This window comes from Astyanax mexicanus, chromosome 18 (assembly GCF_023375975.1).
Source record: "Astyanax mexicanus isolate ESR-SI-001 chromosome 18, AstMex3_surface, whole genome shotgun sequence".
NCBI lineage: Eukaryota > Metazoa > Chordata > Actinopteri > Characiformes > Acestrorhamphidae > Astyanax > Astyanax mexicanus.
The window spans coordinates 11,106,530-11,132,547 of NC_064425.1; the positions used below are offsets into that span (position 1 = coordinate 11,106,530).

A 26,018-nucleotide genomic window follows, 5' to 3' on the forward strand; every position below is an offset into this window, starting at 1 on the left:
TAATGATAGAGTCCCAAAGTACAGTGCTGATGGGTCAGCCCATAGTCTTACGTTTTGGTGTCATTTTGGACAATTCTTCAGACTTTTATTTTCCATAAGATTAAACTTATCAGCTTAAAATTGCCTGGGAGTGGTGTACTGTGCTTAGTTTCATTAAATATGCAATAAAAACACTTTACAGAAATCGCTAAATTACATAAGGCTATAGTCTTACCTTTTGGTGTGATTTTGGACCATTAATGAAACTCTTATATTCCATCAGACTGTAACTAACATGATCTGGCAAGGGTGTATTGTGCCTAGTTTCATTCACTTGTGCAATAACTGACATCACAGTACCACATATCTATTTTTACATTGCAGGTGATGTGCCTCAGCGGTGATATCAACTACTTTGGACTGACTGCATTTGCTGCCTACGAAGAAGCAACAGAAAGGCATAGCATACCATCAAGGTAAAAAAAAAAAAAAAATATATATATATATATATATATATATATATATATATATATATATATATATTTTTTTTTTTTATATCAGTTGATTAATCGCAATAATTTTTATCCTGCCCTCCATTCTATTGGACGCTCCCCATCCAGTGCATGTTTTATTGCATCTTTACAGCTAAACTTTTAAGGCCCTAGACAGATTTTTTTTATATTTTGGTGATGAATAGGGATGGGCTTTTTTTTTATTACGTAAGAATGAAAAAGAAAGAAAAAAAATCCATCAAGGTTTACATAGTGTGCCTTTAAACACTGACATCTGTTCATTAATTAAGGAAGCTTTATGAAATTAATGGTAATTAATTGTAATTTTTCAGATAAGATTTACTAATGAATTTATTTTACATGTTCTTAGGATTGAACGCTTATGGCGTGAAGTCGAAAACCTGCTTGACCTCAGAGTACAACAACATGCTTCAGGGCCTGGAGACAGATCAGCTTCTTCAGGTTTGGAAATCCAATCATTTTGTACCACCTACTTTTTTCTACACTTGTTTATTTTTTCAGAGAACACTTTTAACATTTAAATAATTACAAACTGTAATTTCTGCTGTTTGTCTGCATACTTTATCCTGAAGAACACGGTGAAAGGAGGAGGATAAAGTATGCAGACAAACAAAAGAAATAGAGTATACTGATATTCCAAAAAAAAAAAAAAGTGTGTGTGTGTATTACACACACACACACACAAATAAAACAAAGCACTTTATTGATCAGTGGAGCTGAAATGGATATTGGCTGTAGAAACCAAGGTGTTTTATAATAGTATGGCTCAGCTGTGCATCAACATGTATTAATCCATATTAATACCAAGTTCAAAATTGAATCTGGTAAGTTTAAAAAGCAGCAAAAAAATGACACAACAGCAATTACATAAGTTATATTTTAACTTTTTATTTTAGAAATTTAAGACATTTCAGTAAACGGTTGCAACAGAGCTGTAGAAGGTAGTAGAAAAAAAGGTAGTTTTATCTCCAGCATTCTGTAAATAAGGTCAGATGAACACAATCGCATTAACACACTGTGTTGTGATGCTTTCAGGATGTTCAGTGTATGTCAGTTTATACATTACACAAATTAATGTATAAAGCGCTGTAAGAAACTTCACACATCGCACCACAATGGAAACACTTGTGTTAACCCTTAACAGGCCTAGACCCACATATGGGCTACAGGTGTAGGTGATACAAAACCCTTTTTCTCTGCAGTAAAATAAGTTATTTACATTAAAATAAAAATTCAGATCAGTAAGAGGAATCAACCCAAATTCTGCTTTGTTTGAAAGTAGAAACGAGACAATTGGAGGAAATTAAATGTTTGATTGTTATTCGTTAAAATACTGACTTTTAAATTAAGTTTAGGAAAGCGTCAGTTTTATGATTTGTATTCATTATATTTTGACAGATGCAGATTTAATTCAGTAATTTTAAGTATTTTCTATTACAATTACCTTTGAGAGATGTTACTGAAAATCCTGTCAAACATAAAAGCTTAAGATTTAAACGTGTAGTATTAGGCAGACAATTGACAAATGCTCGCCAATTAAGGGATTAAAGGTCACTAGAATATCAGCCTAATCTTTTTTTTATGGGTATAATCATGTCGGTATTTGTTATTTACCAATAGTATATTAGTATTTTGACCAGGGACACATTTTACCTGGCAATTTATGTAAAAGTACTTTTATACCTGTGATGGCTTAAGTTAAACACTGTGGGTCTGGAAACATTACTTGAGTGTTTAACCCTCCTGCCTCATGTGTCTCAACAGAAGACCTTTTATCTGTCCATGCTGTTTCTCCCAGCCTGAAGAAAGACCTTAAAGAGTTTAGATGTCAGTTCAGAACAATCATCTAATTGGAACAACACGACTCCTGAGCAGTTCTGGTAGTTGGGAATGAGAGAAACCAGGCATAACATGCTGAGGTAAGTTTTCTTTTTAAGATTCTTACTCCCTCTCTCACAAATACATGCTCAGTCACGCTCATTCGCCCTCTCTATCACAAGCACTGCTCTACTACTACTAGCTCTGTCACTCAGTCACACACAGTTAGTTACTCACTCTGTCTTCCATTACTTTTTACAGACTGAGCAAGTGCCAACCTTTAAAATAATTGTGTCTCTCAGACACTGGCTCAGTCTCTGTCCATCTTTTTTGCCTTTGTGTGTGATGGACAGAGACTGAGAAAGAGACAATTATTTTAAAGGTTGGCAGGTCTATAGTCAGTAATTTTCATTGCATTAGAATTGAAGCTGATGTCTGTATCATAAACCATTGTTGGAGTAACAGCAACATGTTAGAGAAAATTTTTATGAAGTGTAACTACTTTAATTACCAATCCATGACCAAAAACACTCAACCACTAGACTAAATAATGTCTCCTAAATGTTTAACCTGATATTTAAAATGTATTATATCACCCAAATTTTAAACTGTGACCATTTAGACATATGGCTCTGTATGTCTAATGAAAAACTGTCACTGATACAATATTTATTATTCTGTTGTTATGAATATTTATTATTCTCTGGTGCTAGGATACTGACTGGGACATTACCACCAACCATGATGGAGAGATTGTGGTTCTCAAACTGAGCTGCACTTGAGGGAAGAACACATACAAGTGGATCAGACACTGCAGCGCTGGACCTGTAATTAACACACTGTGCATATTTTTCTCAATGGGTGATAGTTTCTGCATTTTAAAAAGACAGATTCGCATTTATCAAATTGTTATTTTGTATGTTAGTTGTAGGGCTGCAACAACCAAATAATTTAATTTAATAATCAGATAAAAAAGGAGGGGGAAAAAAAACTGTCTTTAGTCAAACTAATGTTGTAACTGTACAAGGAACAAACAAGCTACCATTATTTAAAAAAAAAAATTACATGACCTGTCAACAGTTAAATTAATCATAATTTAATAAGTGATAATCACAGACAAGTTTTTATTTACATCCCATACAAACACTTCCACGCAACATTAGAGTAGAAAAGACCTTGGAAAAGTCTGTAACAGAAAACTTGCTCAAGATAACCTTAATAGACATGAGACACACCTTGTTTAACTACTCTAGCAGCATCTAGTAACAGTAAGTGAGATAAAAAAAAAAAATCTTCTCACTAACATTAGCTTAACTACAGCTTGTTTTGGAACTGCTGGTGAAGCTGCAACCTTTTAAGGTGGAAGTGAAAAACTCTGGGAGGAAAATGCTAAATGTGTAAATTAATTACTCAAGCAGATTTAGTAGTTGAGTGAGATATATAGACAATAGAATTAACTCACTACAAACTATTGGTGAATCTTCACCCGTGGATCCATTATGCATTCAGCTTAAAAGTCCTTTACTAATGTAAACTGTACTCATGTGTATAATAAATGTATTCTCAACTAATTGATTAGTTGTTGCAGCCCTAGTTTGTTGTGAATACTTTTACTTTTGTACTGAACTGTAAAATAAAGACAGCTTTGTATTTATGAAATGTTTTTTTTTTTTTTTACATGTAATTTTTCTTTTTTAAGGTACTTGCATGTAATGTCCTAATTTGTATTTTCTAAGTTCTAGGTTACTTTATTCCCAGGCACAAAAAAGCCTAAAGAATAAGTAACAGCTCACAATACATGTAACCTTAAATTACACTTACCTGCTTACCTGTTCAGACAAGGATTAACTCAGCTTCCACAGACAGAATATGGTCCATTAGATAAACATTGAGCACATCAAACCTCTTGCAGTAGTTTGGTGGCTGCAGATGTTCTGAACATGTTGCTGCAGATGGAAGGTGTGTGGGTCCCCTGGATGGCGTTGAGGTGGAAATTCATAAGCGTCTTTAAAGTGTCAGAGGAAGCTAAACCAAACAAGGGAGCAATAAACTGTCAGCAAATGACTGGCTTTTTAAGGGGAGAAAAACAAACAAAAAAAAAACATTAGGACTGAGTAGCCTGTTCGATGAATCATCACCATCATTGTGAATGGATCTTGCACGGGGGTCAGTAGTAATTTTGACTTAAATATATACTAGTTTGGTTTATTGTTATTAGGTCTAGTTTAGTTTGTCAAATAAAAAGTATTTTTAAGATAAGATTATTATTTTTGTGATTTTACTATTTAAGATGTGTTATTATTTTAAGAATATTTGTTGCTATTGTTCTGTTATATTTAAACAAATAAAGCATCTGTAAGTTTGTGAAATTATACAGTTATACTGCAGTACAGATTTATACTAACATTAATATTTTTCAGTAATGCACTTGCACTCTAGATTTTCATGTGGTTGTTACTTTCTTACTCTCCTTTTATCGCATATGTGCCAAATACAATTCCTACTATGGAAAACTACAGCAAAAGTAAAGCGTATTTCTGAAATTTAAATTGTGAACGTACTTCAGTGACCACCGTAGTGGTCAGCGCAGCGCAGCTTGGAGAGGTACCATCTCTTCTCCTGTCTTGGGGATACGGTCGGTCAGTCACTTTGTCCAACAGAGAAAGTAAATATCTTTACTGCCTTTTTCCAGGTATTGAACTGTTCTTTTTAAAGAGTCCAGGAAACAATCTGAAAAAGGAAGAAACAGAAATCAAAACATTTGGTGATAAAGTACTTCAAACACACATGCTTAACGCATGTTTAAACATATTAAATCCCATGTAGAAGCTTCAGTTGTCTCTGGAGTGATAGAGAGAAAGCAGACAGCGAGTCACCTTCAGCTGCAGCCAGGGTTGCTAGATTTAGAAAATTTCCTATTTATTATCAGTTATTTTAGGTATTAATTTACTGAATACCGTTTTACTCTCTTTAAGCACATTACAGACACACCCACACACGTGTGTATGTGTGCGCGCATATATATTTATATATATATACAGACACACACATACATACATATACACACAGTACAGGCCAAAAGTTTGGACACACCTCTTTTTTAATGCGTTTTCTTTATTTTTATGACTATTTACATTGTAGATTCTCACTGAAGGCATCAAAACTATTAATGAATATGTGCCGTTTTGTACTTAACAAAAAAAGGTGAAATAAATTCTAGTTTCTTCAAAATAGCCACCCTTTGCTCTGATTACTGCTTTGCACACTCTTGGCATCATGTCTGCAATACAAAGCACTGTGAAAACAACTTCCTCAGTCCTGATATAAACTTACTGTAAATAAATTCCCAAAAGCTCACTACACTGCAGGTTTAATTAGAGACTATAACGTTACGCTATACTTTAACTAGTGTGAATTCAGTTGTAGTGATGGGAATTCTGTCTCTTTCTACGGAGCCGGTTCTTCTGGCTCAGCTCAATGAGAAGAGCCCGGTGTTCTGTTGAGTTGTGCTACCTTGTCAAACCGTGTTACCATAGTGTATAATTTAACTGTAAAAATACAAAGGAGCACCATATTAGGGCATATTAACGCTACCAGCAGACGTCCCAGTAGATATAGCTAGTATTTGGATAGCATAAATCTGAGAGCTCATCACAAACTGTTTTTGTATTTTTTTTTTATAATGAAAAAATAATACAATAATAATTATTGTATTTATTGTTATTAATTTCCATTTACACTTTCGTGCATTGACAGTGAGTCCAAGTTGTTTTATACACAAAAATAGATTTATTATTATATAAAAAAAGAAAGAATCAAAAAGTGTAAGTCAGCGCATCCGTAGTGCCTTTAGGAAGCACATATCGATGGGTAGCATAATTCGACAGATCACCGGCTCGTTCGCGACCGACCCATTATTATTAGTTAACCTACAGCCTCTGCTTAAACCTGCAGTGTAATGCGCTTTTGGGAATTTATTCACAGTATGTTTATATCAGGACTGAGTGATCCAGCTAACTAACACATAACGTTCAAATAACCACAGAATGCTTCAGTACAAAACGCTATATAAAAAGACGGATGAGGATGGTCAGAAAAAGCTTGTAAACACAGGGTCACTTAACAGTACCGTTTTCAGACGGAGACTGCTCGCTCTCACTGCTAACACCACAACGTGTTTAATGTATATTTTACACTGAACAGACAAAATAGTCCATGACTAGGCCTTAATAAATTAATGAACCTAATACAAGCTCATTACACTGCTGCTTAAGAGACACTGCGCTAATTAAACCAGCACTAATTATCTAACCTAACTAACTAACTAAACTTTATCATTCAAACAAGCAGCTACAAGACCATAAGACCGATTAAAACAGTCAACAGAACCCTGCTGTAACACACTATTATCACTATTATCCCCTAAATTAACCCAAAGTTTAGCTTTTAGCCAAACTAATTAACTCACCTGTCCTCCTCCTGCCTCGCGCTCCATCTTTGTTTTTCTTCTTCACCTACTTCTTTTCAGGTAATGCTGGCAGACCAACTACAGGTACAATACCGCCACCTGCTGATCTCTAAATGTGTATATTATTTGTAATTTATTTGTACATAACAAAATAAATGTGCAAATCAAAAAGAAACCAAGCATCCAGGTGATGTTTTTTGCAAACTTTAGCAAAGATTGGCATTATTTCTGAGGGGTTGATTCTGTTTCTGTTATGATCTGCCCTGTTTTGGAAGAGGGGTAAGATGTTGCTAAAATACATACTGTTTTCCATACACTGATCTTGATATTAAGTAAATACTACATTCACTGTTGTAAATACTTCAATACCAAAACTTGATATCTTCTTACTGAACTTTGCATTTGAAATCCTTTATAATTGCTAAGAATAAGAAATTCCAAAAAAACTGTAATAATTTATGATGACCTTCACTGGCCTCTTGTTAATATTTCTCTATTTTTATATATTTGTTTCTTCCTTAATGTATAATTTTATGCTGTCTTCTATTGCGGTTTATATGTATCATCTCGAAACTTAAATTGAAAGTTTAAATATATAAATATGCCAGCATGATAACCGATAATTACACTTCATAACTGAACAAGATTCACACTGTATAATTTATTCAACCCTTATTATTCAACCAAGCAGCTACAAGACCATAAGACCGATTAAAACAGTCAACAGAACCCTGCTGTAACACACTATTATCACTATTATCCCCTACATGTAGCTTTTAGCCAAACTAATTAACTCACCTGTCCTCCATCTTTGTTTTTCTTCTTCGCCTACTTGTTTTCAGGTGCATTACCGCCACCTGCTGATCTGAAGTATATCATAAAACAAGACTTGGGGAGAGTGTTCTGCAGTAAAAATATAATTAATAAAAAAAGAAGTAAAGAAACCGATAAAGCTGTGCAAAAGAGTCACTTTATTACTCTCTAGGTAGATGTATAGATACTTCTAAAGGGTTTACAATACTCCTGTAGAAAATGTGTAAAAGTACTGGTTTCAAAACTACTTAAAGTATAAAAGTAAAAGTAATGTAAGGGGAAAAAATGTCATTAAGAACAAAAGCTTAGTCCACACCACAAGGTCCTATACTTCACTAGCCCTCACCAAAACTCATTTTTCTAAAAGCCATAATGACTATAATGTTATATTAAAATATTAATGCTGATCAATTTGGGATGCACTAGGCTGTTCCCTGTTTCAGCTGTATAACATTCAGCTCTGGAAAAATTAAGAGACCACTTCAGTTTCTAAATCAGTAATTTATAGGTATAACTTTGAGTTAAATGAACATTGTTGTTTTATTCTATAAACTACGGACAACATTTCTCCCAAATTCCAAATAAATATATTGCAATTTAGAGCATTTATTCACAGAAAATGAGAAATGGCTGAAATAACAAAAAATATTTCAGGTGCCAAATAATTAAAAGAAAACAAGTTCATATTCATAAAGTTTTAAGAGTTCAGAAATTTCCTGAAGTTCCTGAAAGTGAGTATTTGGTGGATTAAAAGTGGCTTTTATTTACAGTTTTCATGCATCTTGGCATCATGTTCTCCTCCACCAGTCTTACACACTGCTTTTGGATAACTTTATGCTGCTTTACTCCTGGTGCAAAAATTCAAGCAGTTCAGTTTGGTTTGATGGCTTGTGATCATCCATCTTCCTCTTTATTATATTCCAGAGGTTTTCAATTTGGTAAAATCAAAGAAACTCATCATTCAAGTGGTCTCTTATTTTTATTTTTTATTTTTTGCAGAGCTGCACATGCCCACTGAAAATGAATGTATTTTAGTAGAATGTAAATATATTAAAGAAGCTTAGTTGGACGTTTGTCTGGAGTTCTCTTGAGTCTCTGCACGGATCATCTTTATACTAGACTAAATACGTCTGCTATGTTCTTGCTGGAGTGTGAGCAGGACATGTGCAGGTGTGATGGATCATATTGTGGCGAGATCCTACATAACTTTTTCTAAACTGTTTCTGACCCCGGGATTTCCACATGATGTTGGAACAGGTCAGTGCTGGAGGTCTTTTATGCCCCTCTCTCCTGGAGATCCTGGATGACCTGGTAGCATTGTGCTGTTTTATTAAAAGTATAAAGTATAAATATTGCTTTGGGTCTTCATTGTAAATAAAAACACAACAAGGAAAAGGAGTCATTTGTCATTTTAAGAAATTTATTTGGATAAAAAGTCACTTTTTTAATTGTTATTATTTTTTTTTTCTATATCATAACTGGCCTTTCCCCATATTTCATTGACAGGATTAATTTAAAGACACAATCCAACCTGTACAATATCTACACAGGTACTGTAGGTCAGTATACACCTGAGGCCGTGACGACCGATAAAACCAGCACTTCACCCTGAATACAAAATAGAAAAGAAACACAACCACCAGTCGAACTTCAGTCCCATAATCAGTATCGTTTTGAATTCGTATAAGCAGTATTCATTTTAAAGCCAATTTTATTATTAGCATATGAATAAAATTAATTGATTAATTAATTGATTAGTTTTTAAAATCCAGTTGGTCCCGCTTTATCTTGTCTGCAATAACTGTGTAATTTCATGTTTCTAGTCTTTGCAATAACAATGTTTCACTTACAATTACTGCATTTATCCTCTATTATTATTTATGTGAACTGTATTAATGTTTAATATTTTATAGATTCAACTTAATGCTGTAATTGTAATTGTTGTTACACAGTTATTAGACACACAAAATCAACAAGCATTCACCCAGCTGTTAGCATAATGCTAACAGTTTCTGTCAAGCCTCTTGTCAGAGGTTTCATTTAAGTTTCCTTAAAATCAATATTTTTTCAGAATTTTTATTTTTGTTTTCTTTATTTTTAATACAAATTTCCATGTGCATTGAATCAGTTCTTAATCCAAAAAGGCCTCTGGGTCACAAAAAAAAATACCATTTATAGTAAAGAAAGACCAACACTGTAGTTACATACTGTTTTTAAATAGATAAAATAACTTTTCTTTCTTTTGTCTTTTTTTTAATTACATAGAATAGATAAACATTTCTTTAAATTTCATATTTACATCATAAAGTCATGGTAAGAGAAAAAAAAGTGTTCTGGGAAATGAAAGAGGGTTGGCACGAGAGAAGGAGTTTAAAGAGTTTGTGTATATGGTGGTGGGGGGAGACAAAATGTATGGGTTCATTGCCACCTACAGATTCAAACAAATACGGGAAAAATATATTCGTTAACGTATGTGTAAAAAGCAATAATTTAGAAACACACTATTTACACATTGTAACAATGGTCAAACTCAGAAATGCAGGAACGGCATATTGCACAAAAAAGATCAAAGGCAGAAAATAACAACAGAATATTTGTAATAACGTTCCAAATACAGCATGGAGAAATGTATAGGAAACACTATAAAAAAGCATCAAAACAAAAAAAAAGATTCAAGTCAAACGCCAGCAGTAACATAACCCCCCTCCCATTGAGCTACCTGGATTGGATACAGTAGAAATCAATAGAAAAATGAATAGACTCGAGCCAGAATCTGATCCCATTCCTGAAGAACTTTCATTTGTTGCAGTTTCTAATGAAAAAATAAAATCTATTACCATTGTATTTCTATGGCTGAGTACAGAACTGAACTACTAAGCTGACTAAGATAGTCAACTGGAAGTCTTTGTACAGTCTGAAGAATAAAGGTTTCTTAATAATTCCTCAACGAAGAGAGTTCTACACATCTGAGAAAAACTCTTAACCATGAACCATCCCAATACAAGCCTCTTTAGGAGCTCTTCTGTAGTACCCATCTTATCCTGCGTTCACACTGGCAGACGACAGAGCATCAAGCATTTATTCATTTTCTTATGGTACTACACGATTTGTGGCCTCAATTTGGCGACAAATCGAGTTAAGATTTTATTAACCTTATAAATAATCAGGTTATACAAGCTGAAGCGAAATTCTAAATCTACTGGCCAATCACATTCTTCAGCCCAATCGTTTTTTTTGTTCTACGTAACCATTTGGATAAAACAAAGCATGGAAGTAGCAGAGGTCAATAGATAAAGTAGCTTCCCAGATTAGCCATCATGCTAAATGGCCAACATTTTATTCAACCCAATCGCAGACTCATGAGACTAAGATCCCTAGCTTATCTTCTCTGAACTTTTGGGTGCTAACTGCTTATAACTGCCCTCTTTTTTCTTTTCATTTTATGTAACAATTTAAAGAAAATGAAGCATAGAACTATCAGAGGTCAATAGATACAGTAGCCTGCTAGCTTAGCTTGCATGCTAACTGCTAAACAAATTCTTCTGAGAGATTTGTAGACTTGGTAGTAAGTGAAGCAGTGTAGTAGCAGTGGTTGTTTGCTAGATTAGCCAGCATGCTAACTGACCACATTAACATACTTCCAACGCAAGCCTCAAAAACACCCGCTTGAGATAATATTGGGGCGAAGTGAGCAAATTATTATTTGCCAGTGTGAACGCAGTACTAGTTCTGGTTATCTACAAACCTTCAGATCTTGAATGCAACCTAACAGCTAATCCCGGTAATGGTGAAGACCTGCAGAAGCACCTCTAGAAGCTATTAGAGCAAAAAATCTAATTCATGATCCAGCACCCAGATTCCACAGCAGGGTCTCCAAACTGATCATGGAGAGCTACCAATCGATCCAGCTAATTCTCTACAGCCTTGGTACGTCATTGGTTGGCTGAATAGGGGTGATTGTTAGGTTTGTTAGAGTTTGTTGGAGTTGAAGCTACAGCCTTGACAAGTCATTGGTTGAATGAAGTTTTGGAGTTGAAGCTACAGTCTTGGTAGGTCATTGGTTGGCTGAATGGGGGTGAGTGTTAGGTTTGTAAGAGTTGTTGGAGTTGAAGCTACAGCCTTGGTAGGTCATTGGTTGGCTGAATGGGGGCAAGTGTTAGGTTTGGAGTTGTTAGAGTTAAAACCTACAAGAAAGTAGCTCTCTAGGAACAGACTGGGAGACCACTGCTCTACAGCATGATGTTTCAAGATTATGGCTCTCAATTGGTGTAGGAACTGAATTCCTGGCCCAGTGTTCAGTGTGTGGAGGTTGTAGAATGGCATTCTGGCTTGGAGATACAGTAGTTACATTGCAAATGGAAAGCTGTGGTGAGGGCCATGTTAGCAGAGGAAAGTGTTGGAACACTACTATGGGCACTGTGTGGGACAACTAAACCCAGAAAGCCCATAGATTGTGTTCAGCTTTTAGAATGGCTCAACTGTCTGGTATGGAGGACCAAAATACAATTAAATGAATTAACACAATTATCATCAAAGAAACAGTTGCTCTCAGAAGGAATCCTTTGACAAATGTAAAATATCTGCTGGGCCTTATGTGAAGTATGCTTCAGAGAAGATTTTGAAAGCAATCCATGCAGTTGTTTCTATGAGAGGGTTTCTATGGCTAGCTTTAGGGTTAGTGCCAGCACCACTGGTGGACGACTGCACAACGAACGACCATATGCATGCAAACCATTAAAAAGACTGCATTGGTGTTGACTCCATTGCCTGTCATGGAGTGGCAGCAGATCATTTTTAGTGTCCTGTTTTCAAGTCCCGCTTTTGTCCTTGTGTGGAGGCACTCTGGTCAATGGCAAGATGAATGGTTTTGTTAACAGCACTCCACCTTGCCACAACATCTGCAGGAACTGCGAAAGGATATTGGATGAATTATTACAGGACTCCATTAGGAACCTCTACAACTTTCTACATGCTGAGACATCTTGTATTCTGTGCCTAGCAAATACAATGGCTTAAACCTATACTAAGAGGCACTACTTCTGTATGTGTGACTGAAATATTGTCTATACTAGTCTAAAATCTAAATTATTCATTGTTTTTGGTAACCTCTATCTTCCTTCTGGGAGCAATATTTTTGACGACAAATGTATTTAAATATTTTTGTTTCTTAAATTTAAATAAAAATCCTGTTAGAACACAAATCTCACTAAAATCTCACTAAGCCTTGAACCTTTATCATACATAGAAAACGACTCTTTCTAAAGGTTCTAGCATCAATAATAGATACACACTATATTTGTATGACCGATTATTTTATTTCAGCTTTAATGATCTGTCCACTGGAATCTCTTTTTGTTCTACTCTTGCATCCAAGCTCTCAGTCTGAGCCTTTTGCTTTATACATTTGGCAAATGTGTTCACTTTCACACCAGTGCAAACATGTCTGGACACACTGCACATATATCCATGTAGCTTCAGAACTGCACACATACGTGTATATATATATATATATATTGTTTTTTTTGTTTTTTTTTCATACAGTGTATATTTTCTTCTCTTTTTCACGACCACTCAGGAAGGCAACACATACTTGATAAGGCAAATCCATTTTTTATACATATTCTGCCAGCCTGAGAAATAAACCTCTTCACATGCCTCAACGGGCCACGTAGCCCTTAAATTTCCCCCGCAAACATTAAGTACACGTAATCGGTACGCCTCTGCGAAGTCAGTGCAACATTCCCCTGTAACCAATGGACCGTAGTGGTTGTGCCTCATGTCTGTTTCCCAGACGCTGCAGAATTCCCAGTGTGGCATGTCTTATGTTTGCTGTTCCTGGTATCATTGAGTGGAACACTTTGTTTTGGGTCAATCGCAACAAACCCTGTTTAAAAAATATGGGTAGTTAGTTATCCAGTGTTTTAAGAATCTTCCAGTGTTTTTATTCAAAATCTTTGTTTCCTGCATCGTTTCTTCACTTCTAGGAGGAAAAAAGAACTGAGAACTTATTTGTGGTAACATTATGTTGATATTCTTTGAGATTTAGGGCCATATTTTAGCTTCCTATAGACAAACCGTCAACCGTGCAATGTGCAGCTTCATTTAGGGCGTGTCAGTGTGTCTTTGCTATCGTAACAATGGGAAAAGTACACATTGCGCTGTTTGAAATGCTTAAAAGTACTAATGTACTAATTATCTTAATTTCTCATGGGAGTGTTGTGGGCGTAAAGTGAAATAAACAAATCGGAGTGTCGCTTGCCTCTCATTTCCTACCAGGTGTCCTCTGACATTGGAGGACTGCTATTTTAGCAGCACAGTGCTTCTGCGCTTCTCAGCAGAGGAAACTGACCTGCGCATTCACGCTGTGAAGGTGAGCAAGCAGGTAATTTACAGGAAAGTTGGGTTTGTGCACCGTGGCACATCTATTTGTGTGTAACAGTAAGCGGTGATGCACATGCATTGCCAAGATAAGAATAAACATCTGACAGGTGACTGTTGTCAGGGTTTAATCAGTCAGTAGCGCACCTGTATTTCCCGTTGCCAAGATAACAATACACCAGAAATTCTCCTGAACACACCTCATTTCCAGACCCCCACCATAAAGTGTGGATGAAATTAGTAGATGGCTTGCTTGTTTAGCTTATGTGCTAACCAGCCAGCGTGACAATGTGAACGGCTGCGACCACTTTTACAAAAGACAAAGTTGGATGGTACATGCATCCTAGGAGGGAGGTCTGCCATCTTTCTGTTCTTCTCCCTTTATTTCCTCCATGCTCTTCCTTCTGAGGAAGGAAGTTATAAATATATAGAAGGTATAAATATATTCATGGAGTGGGAGGACAGGGACCTGTAGCAAAGATTCTGGACACATTAATGGTGTCCAATATTGTTCATTTAGAAATAAAGAAATAAAGAGCCATGGACTAAATCTACCAAAATCAGGAAGTGAATTCAGAAGGCTAGTAGGAATTCTTGCCTTGCGTCCAGCTATTGCTGTTACAACCCTGACCAGACAGAAGGTTATGATTCTGGTATTGTGTGTCCTGCTGCACAGCATATAATACCACACAGTTATCATCACCGCATTAGTGTAACAGAGAGTGAGGGATTTCTTACACCCTCGAAACCCTCAATGCAGCAATTGCAAGTCGTCGCGCTTCTCTGAGCCAGCGCCTCATTACATAAATGCCTGTGTATGTGTGTGTGTGTGTGTGAGTGTGTGAGTGCGTCTTGGGAAGGCAAAAGGGCTTAATTGGATTTAGGCTTATGTGGATTGGGACCGATCTCTGTGGAGGGATGCGTCGTCGAGGGTAAGGGTAAGCATTCGGCGAACGCAGCCTTAGAGAAAACGTTGGTGCGGAAGTTCACGGCAATCGATTCGAGTATGCTTTTGCGTAGTCAACGCGGTTTGTTGCGAATGACCCTTTAAGTGTTGTCTCACAGGAGAACGGAGAGAATTATACCAACAAATAAATAACGTAAAGAGACAATGTGGCACTTGTAATGTATAAAGGGCAAAACCATTACACTGCATTTAAAGGGGAGTTCACTAATGGTTCAAAACAAATCTTATCATTCGGTCTTTGAAGTGGTTTAGTGTGAAGCGGTCCCTAGAAAAACGTTAGACCCAGTCAAAAACTGTTTTACAGTTTTTACAGTGGTGGTGAGGGGAACTAGATGTAGAGTTTAATGCCTCTAAAAGCTGCAAGACATGGATCCACAGTCTAATGCCTGAGATATGGTTTTGCAATAGGCCTAAATATCGTTTTGAGGTGGCCTAAATTTTGTCTGTTAAAGGGAACATATATAATACATTCAAGTCGGAAGAAGAATCAGTCTCTAAAAAAAAAAGTTTCAAGCATTTTCAAATTTGCCACTAATTTCCCATCATCAGCATCAAGGTATAAAATGCTTTAAATGGTGTGGTGCAGTGGATAACACCACTATCTGCTAGTAAGCTACCACAGCATGTAGGAGACTGGGGTTCAATTCCCGGTCTGGGTGACTGAATGCTGCGCTACACCAATAAGAGTCCTTGGGCTAGACTCCTAACCTCTGTAATAGGAATAATCTTGTAAATCACCGTGGATTATTTAAGATTTAGGCCCGATCCCATTTCAACCCTTGGTTAACCCTAGCCCTCTATTTTGCATGTGCACATCTAGGAATAGGGGGTCCTGATTCTTGTTAGGCTAGAGGGGTAGGTTAGGGGATGTTTTAGAAACACATGGACCTTCAAATAAAGATTTTTTTCAGAGGAACACTCCAAACAGAGGACTATAAAAATCACTAGCACTAGTGGTCCGGCACAGCAACCAAAGAAAACCACAAATATGAGTATTTTCCTTGTTAAAAATTATGCTTTCAATGCTTTATGACCATTTTCTTCATAACAAGCAGCAAAAAATTGCTAACTGTTCATCTATGTAGATAGCTAGCTAGCTAGCGTTCCCATTCCACCTTAAATAGACGGCATAGGATGCAGATTTTTTATCTCCCCATCACAGAGGAATTAAGAAATGGACAATAATAATTAATTGCTGTACCACCTTTTCTCTTTCTGAAGACATAAGATAAAGCTCTAAAGTTAACTAGTTAATCAGCAGCAGCTAGGTTGCTGAACTTTAGCGCTTCACTGCTATAAACACTGTTATCTGTATCAGGTTCTTGAAGGATTGTTCCAATTCTTAGAGGAAGGATTTCACTCAAAAGCATAAGGTAGGGGAATAATTAGAAAAGAGAAATGGGACTGGGCCTTGGTTAAGTCTTGGTTCACTAGGGGTTTTGGGTTGCCTATACTTGGGTTGCGTTGTTTTTATGTTAACAGTATCACCACACCTAGTTCCCATTACCAGCAGTGTAAATAGTCAATGGGCTTTTCTGCAGTGAACCAATTCACACTACTCCCATTCTGAATAACCTACAGTAGTTTACTGTCTGATTTGACTGAAATATGCAGAAATATTGGCAAAACTGTAGAATTTCACTTTAGAATTTGCATTTTTAAGAAGATAAGCAAATGAAAGCGAACAAAACTAAAGCTTAGCCTACATTTTGAAGTCGACCTATTTGAATTATAGTATTTGTTTGGTAAGGAGTTACAGTATAATGTAGGCAATATCACGCCGGCTTGATTGTCGTAACATTTTTTTTTTCTGAACAAAAGGGACTGTGGTTGGTTGCCAAAACACATTTGAGACTGCAAATAAAAACTCAAACTCGAACAAATAAAATCACTCCTTGCTAGTGCGTTTGCATGTAGAACTGACCAGCTAGCTAGCAACAGTTACAGTTTACGCTATATAGAAAGAAAAAAAAAGTCCTAATATTTATAAATATTTTTGTTTATCTTCTGTACATCGTATGTGAATATTTAGAGGCGACTTTATGATGTTTACAGTAGGACAGAATATAAAAAATGAAACAACGCATGAGGCTTATTTTTGTTCAGCTATCAAAATGAAGTAAATTTTTACGGAACATTCTGAAATGTTTTTTTTTTTTTTCATTTGTTTGTTTGTTTTTTTGACACGCCTTACGGAAAAACATGAGGCTACACCGATCACTTGAAGACTCGCCCTACGACAAGTGAATAGTTCTGTTTCACACGAATGGTTTAAATGGCTGGAAATGACATCATTAGCTGCAGCATATCAATCCCGCCCACAAGCTCCAGTGTCTCAACTCTCCGCCCCTTTAAGGCTCCCGTCTCCAAATCATCACCGTCTTCCACGACAGAAACGCGGCTTCTCACTTTTCTGCAGAGAGAACAGCAGGCGTGAAACCGTTACGTTGAATCTCAGCAGTGCTCAGCAGGACACGTCCGGGTCACTGGTCCCTCTTGCAGCAGTCTTCGTCCAGGCAGCCGTTCATGCGGTGGATGTCGTCGCCGAACGCTCCCTGCGCCTGCATCAGCTCGTACTCCTCGTCCAGGAAGTCCAGCGAGTTGTTGCTGGGCAACCCACGGATGGTGAACTTGTGCGAGACTTTGGACCATTGTTCACGGTTGGCCGCCACCCGCTCGTAAAGTTCGGTTGACCGGGGAAAAATCTCCTGCAGTAGCCTGGAAGCAGGAGGAGCAAAAGAAAAAAGTGTTAGAACACACCTATTTTTTCCCCTTTACTTTTGTCATTTAAGCTCTTCAGGTCCAGTCAATAACCAGAAATGGTACAGTGTAGTAAATCCAGTGTAGAAAATACATGGCCTTTAAAGAAAACAACTGACACAGGAAGAAAAATAACGTCTGGCTGACCCACATGGCAACAGCTCATTTAGACTCAGAAGTCTCAGTTTCAGTAGTGAAGAGAAGAAAACTGTTCAAATAATTGGGTATTTAGATACTTTTATTTAGTATATTATTATATTTCAATTTAATATTTTGAGCATATTTCTGTTCACAACTTGCTATGAATTGCTGAAGGGTTGCATTTTTGCTAAATATTTTATCTGATTAAGGTCAGATATAGGCAGACTTACTTGTAGATGGGCATTGCGATGTGCTCCATGAAGCTGATCTGCAGTTCAGGAATATACGCCTTCTCTCGGTCCATCATCTCACTGGGCCTGTTCCCCATGGCCTTCTCCTACAAACACACCGCACATACAGCAGAACACAGGACACACATTAACTTTGTTTGGATGTTAAAATCATATAACCCAAATGAGATTATTTTTATTATCTATTTAATCTGTTTGGTGTGTGTATAATATCTGTATTTACAGCCCATCACTTCAGTATTTCAGTGGAGATTCTCAGACAGAAAACAGACGAGACTGTAGTATAACACACACGTACCAAATCACCCTGAGAGAAGAACTCTTTGTAGATCAGCTCCTGCAACACAGAAACAGCATTTACATTTCAGTAAAGCCCAGAGGTATAAATTTTACTATGTTATGCTTTGTAATCATTTTTAGAGTTAGCAGCTCAATTTCTCAGGGGAAAAAGTAATTAAACAATTTGACACACTCAAACCCTCTGATTACTTAGTATTTACTATGGATTATTTCGTATCCACTATGAATTATACAGTAATTGTTATACTTCATTTAGTAAACACTATGCATTATTCACACTCCACTATGAATTATTAAGCAAACACTATTAATTATTTAGTATCCACTTAAAATGATTTAGTAATTGGTATACTTTATTTAATAAACACTATACATTATTCACACTCCACTATGAGTTATTAAGAAAACACTATTAATTATTCAGTATCCACTATGAATTACCCAGTAAACACAATTAATTAGTCAGTATCCACTATGATTTATTCAGTAAAATATATGAATTATTCAGTATCCACTGTCAATTATACAGTAAACACAATAAATGTTTCAGTATCCACTATGAATTATCCAGAAAAAAAAAACAATGAATTATTCAGTTAACACTATGAATTACTTAGTAAAACTATAAATTATGTAGTATCAACTAAAATATACTTAGAATCTATGGTTAATTACTCAGTATCCCCTATGAATTATTCAGTAAATACTATGCATTACTTAGTAACTACTATGAATTGTTCAGTAACTATTAAATGAATTAAAATTAAAATAAATAATTCAGTCAACTGTAACCAGAATTACTCAGTAACTGAAGTATGAAAGTATGACTATAAATTAGTCAGTGAATATTATCCTCTAAATGTTATTTAGTATTGTAACTGCCATGAATTATTCAGCACATATAACTGATTATTTAGAATATGCAATGAATTATTCAGTAACAAATATGAAATAGTCAGTAACTGATATCAATGATTTAATATCTGCTATGTATATCATTAAGTAACTATTATGAAGCTAAAATTCAGATGTTAGGAGCTGAAGAGTGAGTCCGTATACAGGACCATTCAGGGTTAAATAGAAATATCATGTTCAGCAATTGGTTGTGAATATTTTCCAGTTGATCTGTGTCTCAACTCTGTAATCCACACACACACACACACACACACACACACACACACACACATCACCCGCTGCTGGATATCTTCCCCGGTGATGTTCTGCCAGCTCTAATGCCGCTATTTTCAGTAATTGCTTGTTTTGGGTGCCATTTCCACTGGCAGCTACATGCCCGTGCCACCCTGTTTCACAGCTCTGGATCGAGAGCAGATACTTCATTTCTGCACACTTTCTCCTTCATTCTCTCCTTCATTCTGGTACAGGTTCATCCTCAGACCATCTGTTTATGAGAGTTTGTGCCAGAGCTGCTGAGAGTCTTTAATGAATACTGTAGTAAACTGTGACCTGGCCTTTATCTTCTGAAACATCATCAATACAGCCAAGAACACCATCCTTGTGTTATTAACTAACCAGTAATCCAATTCTATAACTTTTTAATGTAACACTGCACTACCACCACCATGTTTGACGGATGCTGTGAGTGTGTAGTGAATATGTAAGGGGTTCTTACAGCAATCTTCCTGGTGGTCTTCCAGCCCTTGGTCTGATCTGAGAGGTCACAGGAGGTCATCAGCAGGCACAGGAGCAGGCTGCGGTGTGTGCGGTTTCTAGGATTATACCCAACTACAAAAACACACATATAGACTGATTACTCCAACTTACCACTTTATTAGAAACACCTACTATTATGTACTTTCACTTACTGACCACTTTAATAGAAACACTTACTACCACTGTGTACTTCCATCACTGGCCACTTTATTAGAAACACCTACTACAGTGTACTTCCAGTACCTGGCCACTTTATTAGAAACACTTACTAAAGTATGCCTAAATTAACTGGCCACTTTATTAGAAACGCCTATTACCATCATGTACTTCTACTCGCTGTGGCCATTTTATTACAAACACCTACTACCTTGCACTTCCAACACTGGCCACTTTATTAGAAACACCTAGTATCATGTACTTCAACTCACTGGCCACTTTATTAGAAACCCCTACTATTACATACTTTCACTTACTGAACACTTTATTAGAAACTCTACCATCGTGTACTTCCATCACTGGCCACTTTATTAGAAACACCTAATATAGTGTACTTTCACTCACTGACCACTTTATTGGAAACACCTACTATAGTGTACTTCCATTCCTGGCCACTTTATTAGAAACACTTACTATAGGATGCCAAAATTAACTGGCCACTTTATTAGAAACGCCTATTACCATCATGTTCTTCTACTCACTGTGGCCACTTTATAAGAAACATACGGTGGCCGAGAAAGCCCAACACAGTGCAAATTGAAAAGCGCTGCAAAAGAACAAAACACATCCATCAAAATTACAACACAGGCGCAGCAAATAGACTAACGCGCTGCAAATAGAAAAACGCGCTGCAAATAGAAAAACGCGCTGCAAATAGAAAAACGCACTGCAAATAGAACCACAACACAACGGAAGTGAGTCACAACACAACGGAATTTTCCCGGGGGACCTTAAAAGATACTGTACCAGCTAAGCTGCGTCTTCAGCAACGTCTCGGACTTCACTATGTGTACAAAGGACAATAAGTGGCAAACAAGGCGTTTTGTGAAGCAGAACTTTTAATAATATGCACACAACCGTGGTAATCACAGGTAATAAACATAACTTACTTTTCAGAAGCTTGTTTGCCACTTATTGTCCTTTGTATACAGCTGGTACAGCATCTTTTAAGGTCCCCCGGGAAAATTCCGTTGTGTTGTGACTCACTTCCGTTGTGTTGTGGTTCTATTTGCAGTGCGTTTTTCTATTTGCAGCGCGTTTTTCTATTTGCAGCGCGTTTTTCTATTTGCAGCGCGTTTTTCTATTTGCAGCGCGTTTTTCTATTTGCTGCGCCTGTGTTGTAATTTTGATGGATGTGTTTTGTGCTTTTGCAGCGCTTTTCTATTTGCACTGCGCTGTGCTTTCTCGGCCACCGTAGAAACACCTACTATCTTACACTTCCACTAGCTGGCCACTTTATTAGAAACATCTACTATCTTACACTTCCACCCACTGGCCACTTTATTAGAAACACCTATTATATTATACGCCCACTAACTGGCCACTTTATTAGAAACACTTACTACCATCGTGTGCTTCCATCACTGGCCACTTTATTAGAAACACCTACTACCATCATGTACTTCCACTCACTGGCCACTTTATTGGAAACACCTACTATAGTGTACTTCCATTACCTGGCCACTTTATAAGAAACACTTACTATAGTATGCCTAAATTAACTGGCCACTTTATTAGAAACACCTACTATCTTACACTTCCACCCACTGGCCACTTTATTAGAAACACCTACTATCTTACACTTCCACTCGCTGGCCACTTTATTAGAAACACCTACTACCATTATGTATTCCCACTCACTGTGGACAACAAAACAACTACTACTGCGCACTTTAAACTTACTGGCCACTTTATTAGAAACACCTAATATAGTGTGCTTTAATTAACTGGCCACTTTATTAGAAACACTTATTACCATCATGTACTTCCACTCAGTGGCCAATTTATTAGAAACACATACTACCTTGCACTTCCATAACTGGCCACTTTATTAGAAACACATATTACCATCACATACTTCTACATACTGTTGCTACCTAATTAGAACCCCCTACTATATTATACTTCCACTAACTGGCCACTTTGTTAGAAACACCTACTACCATCATGTACTTCTACTCACTGTGGCCACTTTATTAAAAACACCTACTACTTCGGCACCTTAATCTGACTGACAACTTTTTTAGAAACAACTACTACTGCGCACTTTAAACTAACTGGCCATTTTATTAGAAACACTTGCTAGCAAATAGCTTCATTATTGGTAAATACAGTTACAGACTGTGGCCCACTGTACTGCACAGTTTATCAGCAACCCCTTATTGTAGTTTCTGCTGGATTCTGCTGGCCAGATGTTATCTGGGTGGTGGTCTGGAGCATCACAGGTAGTAGGTTAAGATTGGGCCCAACAACCAGAGAAATCTACCAGCTCCACGAGCAGATCTGCGTTCAGTACCTCTCCCCTCACGGTGGGCAGGAGGATGGATGACACAAACTGTGCAACAGATGGGAAACAGTCTGTAACTCTATGCAGGAGAGGGAGGGCTTTCTGATAGAGTGGTCAGTGGGTGTACATGCACACACAGATGGTAAGCTTTCAGTTTGCTGCTCTCTCTCTCTCTCTCTCTCTCTCTCTCACTCTCTGTGTCTCGTTTTACCCGTTGCCATCTTCTGCAGGTCTTTGAAGATGCGGAGGTGGTGGGCCAGATCAGTGGCCAGAATGATGTCCCTCATCAGATCCAGCATCCTCTGATAATCCTGCCAACCAGAGCAAAAGACAGCATTCAGCTGGCATCAAATATATAAAAATACTTTCTAGAAAACTATTGCTAGTCTGGACATTTATGCAGGCACTATTATGCAGATGCTTTGTTCTGTAGTTCTGTAAAATGTCCCTAAATATATTTATTTTAGCAATCTATATAGCTTGATTTAGGGCGTGTCACTGTCGGTCTTTGCTATCATAACGACGGGAAAAGTACAACATGCGCAGCTCGAAATGCACAAAAAGCATGTACTTTTTTCTTTTAGTTAATCATGGGGGTGTTTTGGGTGTAATGTGAAATAAACCAATCAGCATGTCACTTGCCATTCCCTTTAAGAGCTAGGTGCGCTGTAATCAGATCTTTGGCAAATTGCTATTTTAACGGCACAGCTACCTGGAGAGGCATGAGCAGATAATTTACGGGAAACAGCAATGTTATTTTATTTAGTATTCTGTTTATTGTTGATGCAAAAGTTGGGTTTGTGCACTGTTGCATGTTCATGAAGAAGTGTAACGAGTGGGGGTGTACGTGAAGAATATATATATATATATATATATATATATATATATATATATTGTAATTGTTCAAAAACTGTATTTGTCAGATCTTTAAGAGTTTTCAAAGGCTTGCTGCTTGTTCAGACCCTTTACACTACCTTATGTTGCTAAAATTGTTACATTTTATTGGTTTTTAGATTAGAAATCAAGCCTGCCATTGCCTTTTGAAAAAAATAGAATATCACTAAAAAGTTACTTTATTTCAGTAATTTTGTTCAAAATGTGAAACTCATATATTATATAGATGTATTACACACAGAGTGATCTATTTTAGAGTTTATTTATTTTATTGTTGATGATTATGACTTACAGTCAATGAAAACCCAAAAATCAGTGTCTCAGAAAATTAGAATATGAAATAAGACCAACTAGTACTTTTGGCATTGTGTGCAGTGTGCCAAATCCTGCTGGAAAATGAAATCCTGGCCTTTATAACCCTAAAGAAAACATCACATCATGCAGAGAGCAGAAATGACATCATTAGAAACCTTTCTGGAGAATTTCTCAAAGATGTTGCAGCCGTGGGTGTTAAGGATGGCGATGGCCTGAGCAAAATGATGCCGCTGTTCAAAAACACACATAAATACACATGATTATTATTCACAGAGGATAATTACTGTATAACAAGTAACATACAGTAGAATAACCTTGAACCTTTAATGAGTTGATGCAAAGTGCATGCAAAGAAACACCACTAGAGGGAAGCAGAGTCCAGTAAATATAAATGTACACCTCTACAGGTTCCCAATGACCAGTTGTTTGCCTTTACCCCATATTACCTACTTTATACTCTCTTCAGGGATTAAAGTGTGAAAAATATAATTGCACACTAGTTTCAAAGGGAAATGAAGGTTTTATATACATCTATGTACAGTACCAGTCAAAAGTTTGGACATACCTTAAATTTAGTGTATTTTTTATTATTTAAAAATGTTCTGCACTGTAGATTAATACTAAACTCACCCAAACTATGAAGGAATTATTTATTTTATAAACAAAAAAAAGTGTTACACAAACTACCCAAACTATCCTCTTTAACGATTAGATGACAGCTTTGCACATCTTGGCTGGATTTTCTCAGTCAGTTTTATGAGGTAGAGTCACCTGATATTTCAGGCTTTCAGTTAACAGCTGTGCTGAACTCGTCAAGAGTTAATTACTTGAATTTCTTGTCTCTTAAAGTGTTTGAGAGCACCAGTTGTAAAGTTGTGAAGAGGTAGAGTTACAGGTATACAGTGAATAGCTCTATTTGAGTAATGTTCTAATCCATATCATGGCAAGAACTACTCAACTAAATAAAGAACAAAAATATACTTTAAGAAATGAAGGTCAGTCAATCAGAGATATTTCAGGAACTTTGAAAGAAAGTGTAGTCTCAAAGACCATCAAAACGTTATAATGATGAAACTGGCACTCATCAGGACCACCCCAGGAAAGGATGAGATACCAGCCTCAGAAACAAGTTAACAGCACCCCAGCTAAGGTCACCTAAAAGCTTTACAGAGTATTTTAGTTTGTTTGACACTTTAAATATACGTATATATATTTTAACTTCAGAATCTAGTTATGAAGAGCTAAAACACTTATATTTCATTAGTTATACCAATAATGAAAAATACTCGCTGTCCAATGAAAAGCATGCACATAAACTCAGGTGTTCCTGAATTACTTCCATGTCTACAGGTGTATAATAATAAAAGCAGCAGCTAGGCATGCTGGGACTGCTTCTACAAACATTAGTGTAAGAATGGGTCTCAGGCTCAGTGAACTCCAGCACTGTGGTACAGTGATAGGATGCAGCACCTGTGCAACAACAAATTTCACTACTCACTACTAAATATTCCACAGCCAACTGTCAGTGATATTATTATAACACAGTGGAAGAGACTGGAAACGACAGCGACTCTGTGCTCTGTCAGTGTAAAATAACAGAGCGGGGTCAGCAGATGCTGAGGAGCATAGTGCACAGAGTTCACTACACACCTCCAAACTTCATGTAGCTTCAGAGTTCATCACTACACACCTCCAAACTTCATGTAGCTTCAGAGTTCATCACTACACACCTCCAAACTTCATGTAGCTTCAGAGTTCATCACTACACACCTCCAAACTTCATGTAGCTTCAAAGTTCATCACTACACACCTCCAAACTTCATGTAGCTTCAGAGTTCATCACTACTACACACCTCCAAACTTCATGTAGCTTCAGAGTTCATCACTACACACCTCCAAACTTCATGTAGCTTCAGAGTTCATCACTACACACCTCCAAACTTCATGTAGCTTCAGAGTTCATCACTACACACCTCCAAACTTCATGTAGCTTCAGAGTTCATCACTACACACCTCCAAACTTCATGTAGCTTCAAAGTTCATCACTACACACACCTCCAAACTTCATGTAGCTTCAGAGTTCATCACTACACACCTCCAAACTTCATGTAGCTTCAGAGTTCATCACTACTACACACCTTCAAACTTCATGTAGCTTCAGAGTTCATCACTACTACACACCTCCAAACTTCATGTAGCTTCAGAGTTCATCACTACTACACACCTC

General features: G+C 36.9%; 1 protein-coding gene and 2 long non-coding RNA genes across 7 annotated transcripts in view; 1 reads left to right on the forward strand and 2 right to left on the reverse strand.

Annotated features, from left to right (window-relative positions):
* Window positions 1–1,852: 1,852 nt before the first annotated feature.
* LOC103030556 (uncharacterized) lies at window positions 1,853–3,307 on the forward strand. The gene is made up of 2 exons (XR_002649930.2): window positions 1,853–2,431; window positions 3,044–3,307. It is a non-coding gene; the product is annotated as an uncharacterized LOC103030556 (long non-coding RNA).
* A 959-nt stretch (window positions 3,308–4,266) lies between these two features.
* On the reverse strand, window positions 4,267–6,915 carry LOC107197591 (uncharacterized). The gene is made up of 3 exons (XR_001518655.3): window positions 6,799–6,915; window positions 4,892–5,060; window positions 4,267–4,355 (listed from the first exon to the last, which is right to left on the reverse strand). It is a non-coding gene; the product is annotated as an uncharacterized LOC107197591 (long non-coding RNA).
* A 2,095-nt stretch (window positions 6,916–9,010) lies between these two features.
* LOC103041854 (cGMP-dependent 3',5'-cyclic phosphodiesterase) overlaps window positions 9,011–26,018 on the reverse strand; it is a 364,471-nt gene continuing 347,463 nt past the window's right edge. For all 5 annotated transcript variants that reach the window (XM_022669594.2, XM_049467139.1, XM_022669603.2 and 2 more), the window contains 6 exons: window positions 23,947–24,021; window positions 22,794–22,893; window positions 20,039–20,151; window positions 18,407–18,445; window positions 18,088–18,194; window positions 9,011–17,674 (listed from right to left, as the gene is read on the reverse strand). In XM_022669594.2, the coding sequence (XP_022525315.2) occupies window positions 17,440–17,674; window positions 18,088–18,194; window positions 18,407–18,445; window positions 20,039–20,151; window positions 22,794–22,893; window positions 23,947–24,021 (669 nt within the window). In that variant the 3' untranslated portion in view covers window positions 9,011–17,439. The remainder of the gene's footprint in view (window positions 17,675–18,087; window positions 18,195–18,406; window positions 18,446–20,038; window positions 20,152–22,793; window positions 22,894–23,946; window positions 24,022–26,018) is intronic.